The 15,100-nt window shown below is 29.9% G+C and overlaps 1 protein-coding gene across 1 annotated transcript; it reads right to left on the minus strand.

Annotated features, from left to right (window-relative positions):
* Positions 1–6,667: 6,667 nt before the first annotated feature.
* LOC107874347 lies at positions 6,668–8,638 on the minus strand. Its single transcript, XM_047414377.1, has 4 exons — positions 8,295–8,638; positions 8,083–8,179; positions 7,707–7,994; positions 6,668–6,859 (listed from the first exon to the last, which is right to left on the minus strand). The coding sequence occupies exons 1-4, from the start codon at positions 8,636–8,638 to the stop codon at positions 6,668–6,670; spliced, it is 921 nt and encodes a 306-aa protein (XP_047270333.1).
* Between the last annotated feature and the right edge of the window lie 6,462 nt (positions 8,639–15,100).

Genomic DNA, 15,100 nt, shown 5'->3' on the forward strand with positions numbered 1-15,100 from the left:
AAAATTTTGTATTTAGTAATTTAACTTACACACAATAATTTATTTTTTATACATATTTATTCTTAATTAACGCTTGATGCACGTGCTACGCAGTACTCTAAGCTAGTATTTAAAATAATATTTGAAAGGGATAAGTTTATGAATAGTAAGAGTTCATTTAGAACTCTTCAACATTAGGTTTCTAATTTCAAGCTAATATTATTTTAAATTTAAATTAATAATTTATTACTCTTAATTATTTTTTGGCAGTTTAACTTTTGTTTTTTAATTTTCTATTCTTCTTTCCTTTCCTTCCTTTCCTTCCTTCCTTTCTTTTGCTTGTTTGTTATTTTTTTTTTATAAAAATCAACTGACAACTTAGATATATAAAGAAACTTCACTTAGATATATAAATTAAATTTAATTATTAAATTTTAGTTAATATTTAAAATTTTAAAATAATTGCAAGTAATGATAAGTTTTAGATACACATCACAAATATATATTATTTATATTCAATAATAATAATAATAGTAATATATTTATTATTATATTTGATACAGATAAGTTTATGAAATATAAAAATTCATTTAGAACTCTTTCATTGTGGGTTTCTATTTTAAACTAATTAATAATTTTTTATAAAAAGATAATGAATTTTATATTCAAATAATGATAAAAATCTTATTTAATTCAAATATTTAATAAGATTACTAAAACTTTCTTTTTAATGAATTGCTGCATAATTATAATTACGCAAAGTTAGGGGAATTTCTTAGTGTCATTATTTAATTCAAATATTTATTATTTTTAAATTTAAAATTTTTATTACAACACTTAAGTTTTGTCCTAAAAATTGTCACGTGGCTTCTCAGCATTTTGCCATTGGCTTCTTCTGGTATTTCGTCCTCTGCTTTATAATATATATAGATATAGATTTTAAATTTATATTTTAAATCCTTATTTTTTAATTATTATTTTGATTTTTATGGTCGATCAAAATAATACGTCTTTTTCTAAAGGTATTTTTGAATTTGAAAACTCCACCAATCTTCATTTTATGGCAATAACAAATCCTGAAAATTAATAGAATAGACATCTAATAATTTTTTTTTGAAAATTTTAAGTTTATTTAAAGTTGGATAACTAAATAATTGATAAAAAAGGAATAATTATTTAAGAGCACTCCCAATCAAACAACTAACTTTCAAATGAAGTCAAAAAGAGAAAAAAAATGTGTATTTTATTGCTAAAGATCAGGAAGATAGTTTATCTTCTTTTTTTTTTTTCTTCAAAAAACGTGTATTTACTATTTCTTTAAAAAAACATGTATTTTAATTTTTTTTCAAATAAGAGTCTTTATTTTTTCCTTTTTAATTACTTTTCTTATCGTTTTGTCTTCTTTTATTTTTCCTTTCTAATAAAGATACAAATAAAAAAAAAACACAAAGATTACAAAAAAAATTCGTATTATTGATAAATAAATTTACTTTACAAAAAAAAATTCAAATAAATTATTTTATAATTTGATTTTTTTGTAAAATTATCTTATTGTTTTACTAATTTTGAAGACATAAATTTTTTCTTTTTTTACTTATTATGATATTAATTTGTTTAAAAAGACAGGATTTTAAAATATCATAATTATCTTATACCTTACACTTTTGAGTTTGAAATTATTTTATCTTAAATTAAAATAAGATTGATATAGTTGAGAGATATCCGTATCAATTCATATTTTAAAAAATACAGATATATTTTATTCCTATTGAAACACACTACTCATTTTGTATTAAACACACTATTCATTTTGTATAAGACACATTCAAAAAGTATTATTACTACTATTATTATTATTATGTGAATAAACTATATATATAATATTTAAAGTTTATAAGATATAGCTTTGAAATAGTAAGAGCCTATAAGGACTCTTCAATTATAAATATCTATTATTAAGATAATATATTTTTTTTTTTAAAAAAGAGATAATGTATTTCAAATTCAAATACTTAATCTTTCAATTAAAAATTTCTAATAAAGAAACTGTCACACCCCTTTTTTAACCCGAAAAGATTGATTTTAGTTTTGAAAGGATTTTTATTATTGAAGTGACAAAAGGTGAAAAGTTGTTTCGAAAAGGATTATTTGCATGAAAACTCAGAGTCGCCACTTGACATAATTGGGTGTGCCAAGTCACCTTTGAAAATCCTTTTCAAACGGTTTTGACTATAAAACTGATCCGCGAACTGAGATTCTGGCTAAGAAATTCTGTTGACCGAGGGGAAGGTGTTAGACACCCCTCGATTCCGTGGTTTGACCACGATCGCTTGGTGAAGCGTATCGGCTAATTTGACACTACAAAGGTATAAACCACACAAAACATACAAACACAATCAATCAAACAAACAAAACAAAACAATCCAAAATTTAGTGTCCAGTCCAATTATACAGTTCAAAAATAAGAAATGTGTAAAAATAAATCCTACTCTAAATTAATTCTAGACTAATGCTCTACCCGACGCCTCGGGCCTTCATCACGAATGTCCTTCGGGTACAAGATACCTCGGGGCATTCCCCGGTGAATAAATATATACAGATACTTCGGGGCATTCCCCGGCCGAATTATACAATTGATTCAAAAGTGATAAAATCAAACCATTCAATCAACCCACAATTTCTAGATTTGCTTACCCGACCTACCATTTTGTCTATTAAGTTTTCGGCCTAAGACATGACATTATTGGGGTTGTCCAAATTAACATCCGTTTCCAATCAACAACAATCAATGGGTTAAATTAACCAACGTTCAATTTTATTAATTTTTTATTCCCACCCCTATTTCATGTTTAATACAATCTCAAACTCAAATTGTCATCACATTTAACATCGAGAGCAATTATTCAAAAGCAAACAACATCCAAAGTCACCCAAATCATCCAAACAAATGGATTAAAGTTATCAAATCACATCCACAATCACACCAAAATTAAAATAAAGGGAGAGATGAGAATTGAACCTCAATTTGAAGATTCCGAACACAATATTATTCGAATAAAGAGAGTCTGCACCCGTAAACCTTGAACCAAATCCCAACAACGACCAAACTCAACTCAATATTGAAAAATACCACCAGGACAGATTTGAAAACCAAGGAAAAATCTCAGAATGAACGATACCAACTCGATATCGAGACCCACAAACTCGAACAGAAATCATAACATAACAAAAATCTCAACTCAAACCATAAATCTCCGATTTCCAACTAACCTCATACGAAACTCGCCGGAATTGGGTCTGGGTTCTTGTCGTCACCCTCGGTGAGCTTTAGACAGTGACGGGAAAAGAGGTTTTGGTTGATTTTTGAACTTCCAATGAGATTTGACTGATAAACGGGTCAGATTTTGATGAATTTTTGACGAATGATATGTTTTTCGATGAGAACCCGCCGAAACAGTAACATTCGAGAATTGGAAGTGTTCTTCAATTGACAATTCCGGCGATAATTTCGCTGAAAAATAGGACCAAAATGTGTTTTCTCCCTTTCATTCTCCCTCTCTCTCTCGATTCTCTATCTCACACTCTCAATCTTCTCTCCATTTTTTTTGATTTATGTATGTACAACATTTAATAGAGCAAAACGTTGTTTAGATCTGTGTGTGCATGTGATCTTGTAGCTGTGTGTATATGTGCTTCAATGGAAAAAATGGAGAAAATGGAGCTATGGGTATATGTTGTATCGATTGTGAAGTTGTTTCGATTTTTCGGTGATTTTGTGAGTGTGTGTACGATTTTTGTCAATCTGTGCGTGCGATTTTTGTCAATCTGTGTGTATGTGTATATCCCCCCCCCCCTTCCCCAAAAAAAATGGAAAAGATGGAGTGTATATGCTCTTTTCTTTGTGTCAAAGAAATGTGGGGGAGGGGTGGTTATGTGGGGTAGGGGTAGGAGGGGTAGGGGTTACGATGTGTTGTCAATTTTTAGTTGGGTGGGTTGTTAGAATATTAGGATAAGACAAGGTTTGTTATTTTTTTTTGTATTTTGTGAGGATATAATAACATGGATAAGGGTACACGGTAGGATAAGGTAACATTGGGTAAATTAATCTTTCGTAGGGACAAAATTACGTGTCTACAGAAACAAATAAAAAAAACACAAAGATTAAAAAGACCTTTTTCTTATTATTTATAAATAAATTTATTTTACGAAAAAATTCAAATAAATTATTTTATAATTTGATTTTTTTGTAAAATTATCTTTTTGTTTTACTAATTTTGAAAACATATACTTTTCTTTTTTTACTTATTGTGATATTAATTTGTTAAAAAAGATAGGATTTTAAAATATCATAATTATCTTATAACTTACACTTTTGAGTTTGAAATTATTTTATCTTAAATTAAAATGAGATTGATATTGTTGAGAGATATCTGTATCAATTCAAATTTTAAAAAATACAGATGGATTTTATTCCTATTGAAACATACTACTCATTTTGTATTAAACACACTACTCATTTTGTGTAAGACACATTCAAAAATTATTATTATTATTATTATTATTATTTTTATTATTATTATTATTATTATTATTATTATTAGTATGTGAATAAACTATATATAATATTTAAATTTTATAAGATATAACTTTGAAATAGTAAGACCCTACAAGGACTTTTCAATTATGAATTTCTATTATTAAAATAATATATTTTTTTTTAAAAAAAGAGATAATGTATTTCGAATTCAAATACTTAATCTTTCAATTAAAAGTTTTTATTACATTCTTTTTAACTTTGTCTTAAAATTATCACTTAGACTTATTTTTGTGCTGCCACGTGGCTTCTTGTCTTGATTTTCATTTTGATTATATATATATATATATATATATATATATATATATATATATAGATAGATAGATAGAGAGAGAGAGAGAGAGAGAGATTAGTTTTATCTATGATTTTTTTTAGAAATTTAACATTTCTCCTTTTTATATGCATATGACTGATGATGTTATTACAGATTAATTTACTTTTACTATATTCAAGCTTGAATACAAGTAAGTAATATTATTTTGGTCATTTGATTCTGATAAAAATAAAATTCAATTACGTAAATGAAAAATAAAATCATCTTTAATTGAGAAGTTAAGTTGACTCTTTTAAAATGATAACTTTTGTTATGATTTTCATATAATTTATTTTTAATAAATGAATGGTCATATTAATTTATGTGTTTCTATTTTTTGGGGATGAATTAATTATTTAATATGATGTTATGAGACTTTATATTGAATTCAAAACTTAAATATTATGAGTTCAAGTTTGAAATTTCACACCAACCATTCAATTTATTAGGTTTAGATTTATTGTTTACAAATATTCAGTGAATTATTTAACATATGTACACAATTTAAGTCAATGTTACATAATCATTCTCTAATTATTTTTTAGAAAAGGTTATCTTCAATGATTTTTTTTAATCCAAAAAAGCAAATCAAATTTAATAAACTTTAAATATTAGATAAAATTTAAGTTGTGATCGTTTATTGATTTTTATTTGAATTTGAGATTAGAATGTTTTGATGATAAGAACACTATAAAAAACAGTGTTTAGCAATAGACAAAATATGTTATTAATCAACATATATCCATTGCAATATCGATTTAGAGATGGATCAACGACAGAATATATGTCGTTACTATTTTGCTCGTTGCTAACCTTTTAGCAATGAAAAAAATGAAATTCATTGCCAATTTTGCAACGTCATAGAGACGACCTATATCCGTTGCCATTTGTAGCAACGAATATTTTCATTGTTATATTTATAAATGTCGTTACTAATTTCATAATGTATTTCGTCATTTTGATTATTTCGTGATCAAGTATTTTATTGCTAATCCGTCGTTATAAATTTTGTTATTTGGTTCCCAATTTTTTGTGACAAAAGATAATTTTTCTCAATCCGTTGCAAATGTGTTTTCTTTGGCAATGATGAAATTTATCACTAAATCTGTCATCATTAGTTTTCTTCCAAAACCTTTTTGATTTGTACTTTAAATACACCGTATTGAATCATATTAAAAGCACATTATAAAATTCTTAAACTATTCAACATTCATATAAATGAACCTACATATATAGATAAATTTTCTTAAAATATCCAATATTCATATAAAAGAACCCACATATATAGATGGCAAAATCTAAACATCCACAATACCAAACATAGCAACATCTAAACACGTAATTATGTCCAAAACATCCATAGTACCAAACATCTACCAACTATCCTTAAAAGAACCCACACCATCCAAAATATCAAAGATAGCAAAATCTAAACACAATTATGTTCAAATCATCCATAGTACCAAACATCTACGAATTATTCTTAAAAGAACCCACATCCATGAAGTGTATATTGTTGTTGCACAATTTTAAACATTTTAACAAAATAGACCATCAAAAATCAATGCTCTGATCGTTAAAAGTATCACAACTGATTAAGATTGCAATCATCATCTAAGGAATCAAGATCGTCCAAAGTAGTAGCTTTGAGGTGTCACAACTGATCGTAAAGAAATCAACTTTCGTACCTCCTCAATGACAATAGGAATAAATTGATTTTTAAGTGCGGGAATTAGTCGATTCACAAAGTCATTCAAATCCAAATCTGCAGCTGATTCCGATTAATGAGAAGCTGAAGATGAAGTCTTTCCACAAGAAACACAAAGAGTTTGCCCATAGTAGCTTTTTGCTTCAGATCCAAGACCAAATACTCTTCGCTTTTTTTCTCCTCCGGCAGTTTGGTAATATGCTTTAATTTGATCAATATTAGTTTCTGAAAATATTTTTTCTCGTAATATTTCTTCATATCTTTCCTATAATAGAGGAAGTGAAATTATAACGGATTGTACTTAAAAATGATTAGATATGAAAAACTACTTTAAACTAAAAAAATACGAATTAAGTAAACTACTATATTAAGATTTAGTCTAACATGGATGATTCGTGAACGTTCATCAATGAAAGATTTTTCATCATGACCATGTGTGTGAAGATGCAAATGTAACTCACTTGGTGTTGGATATCGACCTATTTCAGCAGCTTGTAAAAAAGAAGTTTTGAGCATTGTACTACAACGAAACTACTGGACCATTCATTTCACATATTAAAGTATAACTCACTATTTTAAACTTTCAATACAACAACATCAACAACTAATATAAGGGAAAGAAATCAACATGGTTTCATACAAGGGACAATGTGAGAAATACATATGCATGGACAACACAACGTGGGAAATGGAAAAATTTCCATATAGGCAGCAAAATGTGGGAAATGCATACATACTGTTTTTATAAAAACGGTAGGAAAATTTCATCCTAACACCCGCATACTATTTTCATATAAAAAATTACTACAAGGAAATTTTTTTAAAAGTTGCCACAATATCAGCAGCCACAATGTCAATTTGGATAAATCTACTTCAAACTCAATGTCAATACATGAGAGAAGCAGCCACAAGATTAACACGCAACACATGAGAGAAGCAACACCCACCACACAAGGATAAATATACTTTAAACTCAATGTCAATATAATAGTAGAACTTGCTGTAATGCAGATTACATTTTCTACCACTATAGAGCTATAAGGGACTATGAAACCAGCTAACATATTCCCATTGAAAGAAATTAGGGGGTAGTACTTGAAATATATACTTACAAGTCTCTTTTGATACTCTCCAATTGAGATAGATCCTCCCGTGTTAGTTCCAACAGCAACTTCTTTGCCACCACGATGATTCTGTGCATTTATTTTTGACTTTTCAACACACTTAGGATCTTTCCAAAGTCGCTGCCAGCTTTCCCAGACATCTTCATGTCTAAAATCTTGACTAATCCCTTTGTCTTTAAGTTTAGCAATGAAATTTCTATACACAATTGCTGCCTTAATTTGCCACTGTTTCTTTACTGCAGCATCACTAATGGAAGAATCCCAATAGAAGTGTTTCTGAAATAAATTTCCATAATAACACATTAATATTGTATTTATAAAAGTGAATACACTTTAAAAACTCAATTATGATGAAGATGTATACCTTGAATTCCCCAAAATAGCCATCTTTTATATCACATGCGACACCTTTCCAATTGATTCCATTGTGATAAAGTTCACTTTTGAAAGACTCGTGTATGCTATTGGAGCATGCTTTAGAAGGTTGTAATCCGTATCAATGTGACGAGATTATTTAGAGGTCTATTATAAATAAAAAATAATATATAATAATAATAATAGAAAAAATGGACTAACCCTGCAGAAGTTATAGTAACAAGGGTCCGCACATAGGTTCTACTGGAATTACTTTCTCCATTTATGTTGCTACGAGATACGTCTTCACCTACTTGGTTGGTTTGTGAAGACGTACCTAGAACTATTGGGTTGCTCTGATTTGGAGAAGTGGGAGATGATTCAGGTGTTGTAGGGTTACTACCATGATTAGAAGTTGGACCACCTATGTCACCAGATGCTTGAGGCGTAACAGCAGGAGTGGGAATAGTAGGCATGTTTGCAGTAAGAACAGGAATATTACTCCTAGCTGCTGACTTGCCTACATGCACTATGCTTCCTCGACCTGTACCTCTACCTCGAGTCATATCTATTAAAAAAAATGTACTTGTTAAAGTAGAAATAAGATGCAAATTGTACAGAAAAACTCACAACAACATATAATAGTATAATTTTGGAATCCTATGTAACACTAGAATCCTACAAAATACCTCACAACAACATACCTCACTGTAATTCTGGAATCCCATGTAACACTGGAATACTAACAATAAGAACCAACAACAAATCAAGAACCACCAATATAATAATAACCACCAACAGAACCACCAAAATACTCATAACAAGAAGCACCAACAGATCAAGAACCACCAACAGAACCACCAAAATGCTATAAAATATTCCTATTGTAATTTTGTCCACAAGAACTTCTCTCAAATTAAGAACCAACAACAGATCAAGAACCAACAACAGAACAAAAACCACCAATAGAACCACTAAAATACTCACAATAAAAACCACCAACAGATCAAGAACCACCAACAGAACCACAAAAATGCTCAAATAAAAAACCAACAACAGATCAAGAACCACCAACAGAACAAAAACAACCAATAGAACCACAAAAATACTCATATCAAGAACCACCAACAAAACCACCAAACTGCTACAAAATACTCTTATTGTAATTCTGCTCACAAGAACTCCTCCCAAATCAAGAACCAATAACAGATCATCAACCAGAAAAAACTAAAACATATATATATATACACAGAAAGCAAAAAGACCATAATTTAATTATATTCATCCATTTTTAATGATGAAGTCGATTGGTTAAGACCCTCACCTATTTGGTTCCTTAGAGTAAATGTACTTTCAACTGTTATGTTGATCTGATTTGGAGCAGTGGAAGATGATTTAGGTATTGTAGGGTTACTACCATCACCAAAAGTTTGAACTGTTGATGTAATTTGAGGAATCAATGGCTGAACTTGATTTGTATCATTTTGACCACCCATGCCATCAGCTTAAGGACTAACACCAGCTTGAGGACTAACAATAGTAGAAGTGGGAATAGTAGGTATAGTTGCAGTAACATCAGGATTACTTTTAGCTACAGACTTGCCTACACATCTTGTGCTTTCGTGACCTTGACCTCTACCTCTAGCCATATCTATAAAAAACTGTATTAGTTAAGTGGATATAAGATGCAAACGGAATAATACCAAGAGAACCAAACAACAATATGTAGATAAGGTATCAAAAAATGTAAAAGCACAAATCTGATCCAAAAAAGAATGGCTCATCTTTCTCTTTTAGACCAGTCAAATCTGCAATAAATATGTACACTAAATCCTGTCTAATTACAAGATACTCACAACACATACAGAGGGGGATCAGAGATGGTAGATAATCTACTTTTTAACATCAATTTTTACGTCTTTAAAAAAAACTTGTAAGCAAAGAGAAAGCACAGTTGTAGCCTAAAAACATGGATGAGAAATAAAAGAGTCAAAAATTGAGAAACAGAGCCTAAAATCAGTTGCAACAATAAGTTTTGAGTAAACAACGAGTAGAGACAAAGAAAATGATACTAGTCCGACAAAATTACTGCTCACAAAATAAAATTAAGATACAATAACATATTTTTTTATCAAGCACTAATCATTATCTGTGTCTTCTTCAAAATTTTCCTCTTCATCATCCTCAGTTTCCTCAGTTTCATACTCTTTTTCTGTAGCATCCTCTTGGATCTCATGATGCTCTTGCAATAAACCATCATCAATAAGTTCGTCCATTTCAATTAAGCCACCATTTCGATCATGTAAGTGTATACTTTAATTTGTGGCAACATTCATGTCAATCTCATAGACTTGAACTTCTTTAACTTGAAATAAAATATTCAGTTCTGCAGCTGTCTCAATTTCCTCATTGGGTAATTCAACAACATTTCGAGGTTCGATCTTCAATACAGCTACCCAATCATCCTTGTCCTTTTTTTGCTAGGATAAGACACATAACATACTTGAGTTGCTTGCACTGCCAGAATAAATGGTTCATATTTTTTATATCGGTGACAATAGTTAATATTAATCAATTTATACTGATTACGGTTTTTAACACCAACATCCATAGTTGGGTCAAACCATTCACATTTGAATAGTATAGTTCGCTTTAAAGGTGCTTCACGGTATTCCACTTCTATAATCTCTTTTATCCGTCCATAAAAATTACCAAAATTTGGATCTGAGATACAAACTCCACTGTTCATTGTTGATCTTACACTACCATAAAAGTCTGTATGAAACTTGTATCCATAAACAAAATACACTGAATAAGATGTAGCACCTATCAATGGTTCACAAGAAAGACTACGTAGGAATTCATTATCAATATGTTTGAGTCGGACCTATTTAGAAGATTATAAAATTTAGTTAAATTTCATAAGTCAATTTAAGTGCATAATTGTATAGAAGATATTAATTTTTGAAGCCATACATATTCCTTGAACCATATAGAGAAATTTGCTTGAAGGCTCTTATTTATTTGATCTTGAGAGACATTTGAAAATTCTTTTTGCAAATATTGTACAAACATACTTCATATAAAGAACATAAGTTCAATTTCAAGTCATGATATATGAATATGCTTATAAAATTAATTTGATACAACTAAATTTTGTTACCTCACAAATGGCTCAACCTCTTCATAATTTAGCAAAATATAAGTTTGGGCAGCCTTGATTTCTTTAAGAGTTAGATTCCTCTTTTTTTATTCTCCTCATAATCGATCGGAATGGGTGAATATTGATAAATTTCCTTCAACATCTTCCACAATACCACCATCATCAATACGATCCACATTATGATTGCGTGTCATGACATGTGGTTCATAATAATGAAAAATAATAGTGTTGACTCTGTCATCAATTAAGCTTCACATATAAAACCCTCAACACTTACTTTATTCCTAATCATTCTTTTAAGAGTTCCAAGATACCTAAATAGAAAAATGGATAAACCATTATATTTGAAAAGTTAATAATAACATAATTATCACATGTTCAACATGAATTTTTGCATTTTCTTTCAAAAGGATACATCCATCGATATTGTACAGGTTCAGTAATCTTTGCTTCATATGAAAGGTGCACGGGCAGATGTTCCATTGAGTCAAAGAACCCAAGAGGAAATATATATTCTAACTTGCACAAAATTTGTGGAATGTCTCCCTGTAATCTCTCCATGTCATCCACTCGGAGAGTAGTCGATGTGAGATCTTTAAAGAATAAGCTCAATTCTGTAAGGGCCTACCATACATTACTTGGAAGTATTTCACGAAAAGAAATAGGCATCAATCGTTGCATGAACACATGATAATCATGACTTTTCATGCCAAATAACCTTTTCGCTGTTGTGTTTGGATATCTACCCAAATTTGAAACATACCTATCTAGAAATTTTAAGTCTTTCACCCAATTGAACAAGATAGTGCTTGCTTCCTTGTCTATTGTATATACAGCTTTGGGATATTTTTCAGAAGCATCCTTTGCCAACTAAGGTCGATCATAATAATTGACCATATCTAGACGAGCTTGTAGATTGTCTTTGGTTTTCTTATCAATATTGAGGACTGTATTAAATACATTATCAAAGAAGTTTTTATCAATATGCATGACATCGAGTTTATGTCAAATCATGTTAGAACTCCAATAAGGCAAATCCTAAAAGATGTTTCACTTTTCCCATCCACAAGAACTACAATTCTCTGATTAACTTCTTCTGTATCTAACTCTGTTACTTTTCTTATCCCCAAATCACAAATTTAATTTAATATCTCTTTTCCAGTTCTGTAGGGTGGTGGTGATCTTTTGATAGTCTGACCTTTGAGAAAGTTTTTATGATCTCTCCTTAATGGATGATGTTGATCAAGGAATATTCTGTGATAGTCAAACCATGATATTTTCTGACCATATTATAATCTGAAGTATTGTGTTACCTCCATACAATAAGGACAAGCAAACTTACCTGAAGTACTCCATCCTGATAACATCGAATATGCTGAAAAGTCACTAATTGTCCACATCAAAGCTGCCCTCAATTGAAAATTTTGTTTTTTGGAGATATCAAATGCTTCTACACCTTTCTCCCACAACAAGGTCAGTTTATTTATTAGAGGCTGTAGATAAACATCAATTTTATGTTTGGGATTGTTTGGCCCTGGAACAATGACAATTAAGAACATATAAGCCTCTTTCATGCACATTCTTGGAGGTAAATTATATGGAGTGAAGATTACTGACCATGAAGAATATTTTTTCCCAGACTGACTGAATGGTTGGAAACCATCAGTACATAACCCCAACCTTATATTTCTTAGTTCATCGGCAAAAAATGATGACTTTCGTTGAAGTTCTTCCAAGCTTCAGAGTCTGATGGATGACACATTACCCCATCCTCTTTTATATGTTCATGATGTCATCTTATGTCAGCAGCTGTAGTATGGGATGCATATAATCTCTTCAATCTAGGAATCAAAGAAAAATAATACATCCTTTTGTAAAGGACCAATTTCCTCTTACAAGAGCCAACTCGACGCTTATACTTCTCTTTTCCACAAAATTTACAAGAGGTAAGAGGTTCATGGTCTTCCCAATACAACATACATCCCGATTTACAACAGTCAATCTTTTCAACCAATAAACCTAAGCTACGCACTAGCTTGTTAGTCTGATAATAACTATCAAACAATAGGTTATCTTCTGGTAAAGCCTCTTTAAACAATTGCATCATTTGGTTAAAAACCCTCTGTGACATAGTATTCTCCATCTTAATATTTAACATTTGAGAGATTACTGCAAGTTGAGAGAGGGAAGAACCAAGATATAATTTTGTATCAGCAGAGTACAATAATTTATAAAATTTTTGGTACTCTAAATTAGGCTCCTCCTCCATCGAAGTTTCATGTTCCTCCTCAATTGAAGGCTCATACGGATGAGATGACCCAGATTCAATATTATTGTAAGGTTGCCAATTCAAACCATGCTTAAAGTTGGGACCAGCATCATCCAAAATTATTTATCGATATGGATTATCATATCCCAATTCAAATTGAGAAACATTGATCAAATTATTATCGAAAGAAATCTCACCGATCACATTTTTTTCCCTTGATGTTTTCAAACAAAATAGCCCTTAAAAAATTCATCATGAAGAAGGTGATATCTAATAGTTTCAACATCCTTGTATTTAATGTTGCGATATTTTTACATGGACATCTAATGTTGTTACCACTCATGCAATTTTGTTGAGAACATGCAAACTGGATAAAGTTATTCACACCAGTAACGAATCTAGATTTTATAGCCCCTTGTCCATCCAACCTATCATACATCCATCCACGCTCTAGATTATTCATATTCCAATTAATGTCGATATAAATAACACAGTTAGAGTTTTATTTTTTAATAATTCATACATTCAGGATTATCACTAAAGAGAAGAAAAAATTAAATATCTTAACAAACTAGAATATATCTTTCTATTTTTACAAGGAAATAGAATATATCAGTCATTTTTTGCTAAGTAAATAAGAAATCACAAACAGAACATATCATTCATTGTCTTTCTTAATAAGGGTTAGCAAAAAGTTTAATTACAAACAAAATTGAAACTTCTATCTTTACAATCATAAGGCATGAGGCAAAAGCTCCCGACAACAAGATTAGAACATCAAATTTCAGCAAAATACATACCTAAAATTAGAACATTAAACAAAACCAAAAAATAAGTTGCAACTTTGTTGGCAAAAAAATAAATAAAGCTTACAACTTTAACACAAAGTTACATCACAAAAGTTAAGAATAAATGAATTGATTTTATTTGAATGGTGAATCAGATTAAAAATAAATCCTCAATTGTATGTGGACTATTAAGGCATAAGAATGTTCATGGTTGCTTCTTTTCAAGCAATCGGTAAGTAAAAGAAAATAAAGACAGTTTCATGAATACTCAAGAACACAAACAGAAATAGAGAAACATATGAAAAAACTGATCAAAAATTATTTAAAAGGGAGAATTTTATAGTACCAGATAGTTGCTAGCTCACTTTCTGGCACTTGCTGGTATCCTTAATGGATCTCTTGAAAATCCAAAGCATAACATCACCATCAGATTAAGAAAAACAACAACATACTTTTTTGAACATGCAACACACTAAGTACAACCTTACATAAATATTGTACACAAAAAATAAAAATTAAACCACACAAATAGAAATTTTATTGAAGAAATTTGAGATTAATGAACATGCAACAGAAAATACAAAAAAAACCCACAAATAGAAGTTATGAGAAAAAATATTATTCCCATTTCGATTAAATAACCACTAACAGAACTTTTTAGCACAATAATCAAACAACCTTAAGTGAAAGAGCTCAAACAACCCACAAATAGAACCCAACATAATCAGTGTACGCAAAAAAGTGAAAATTAAACCACACAAACAGAAATTCTATTGAAGAAATTTTAGATTAATAAACACGCAACAGA

This window comes from Capsicum annuum, chromosome 6 (genome assembly GCF_002878395.1).
Source record: "Capsicum annuum cultivar UCD-10X-F1 chromosome 6, UCD10Xv1.1, whole genome shotgun sequence".
Classification (NCBI taxonomy): Eukaryota; Viridiplantae; Streptophyta; class Magnoliopsida; order Solanales; family Solanaceae; genus Capsicum; species Capsicum annuum.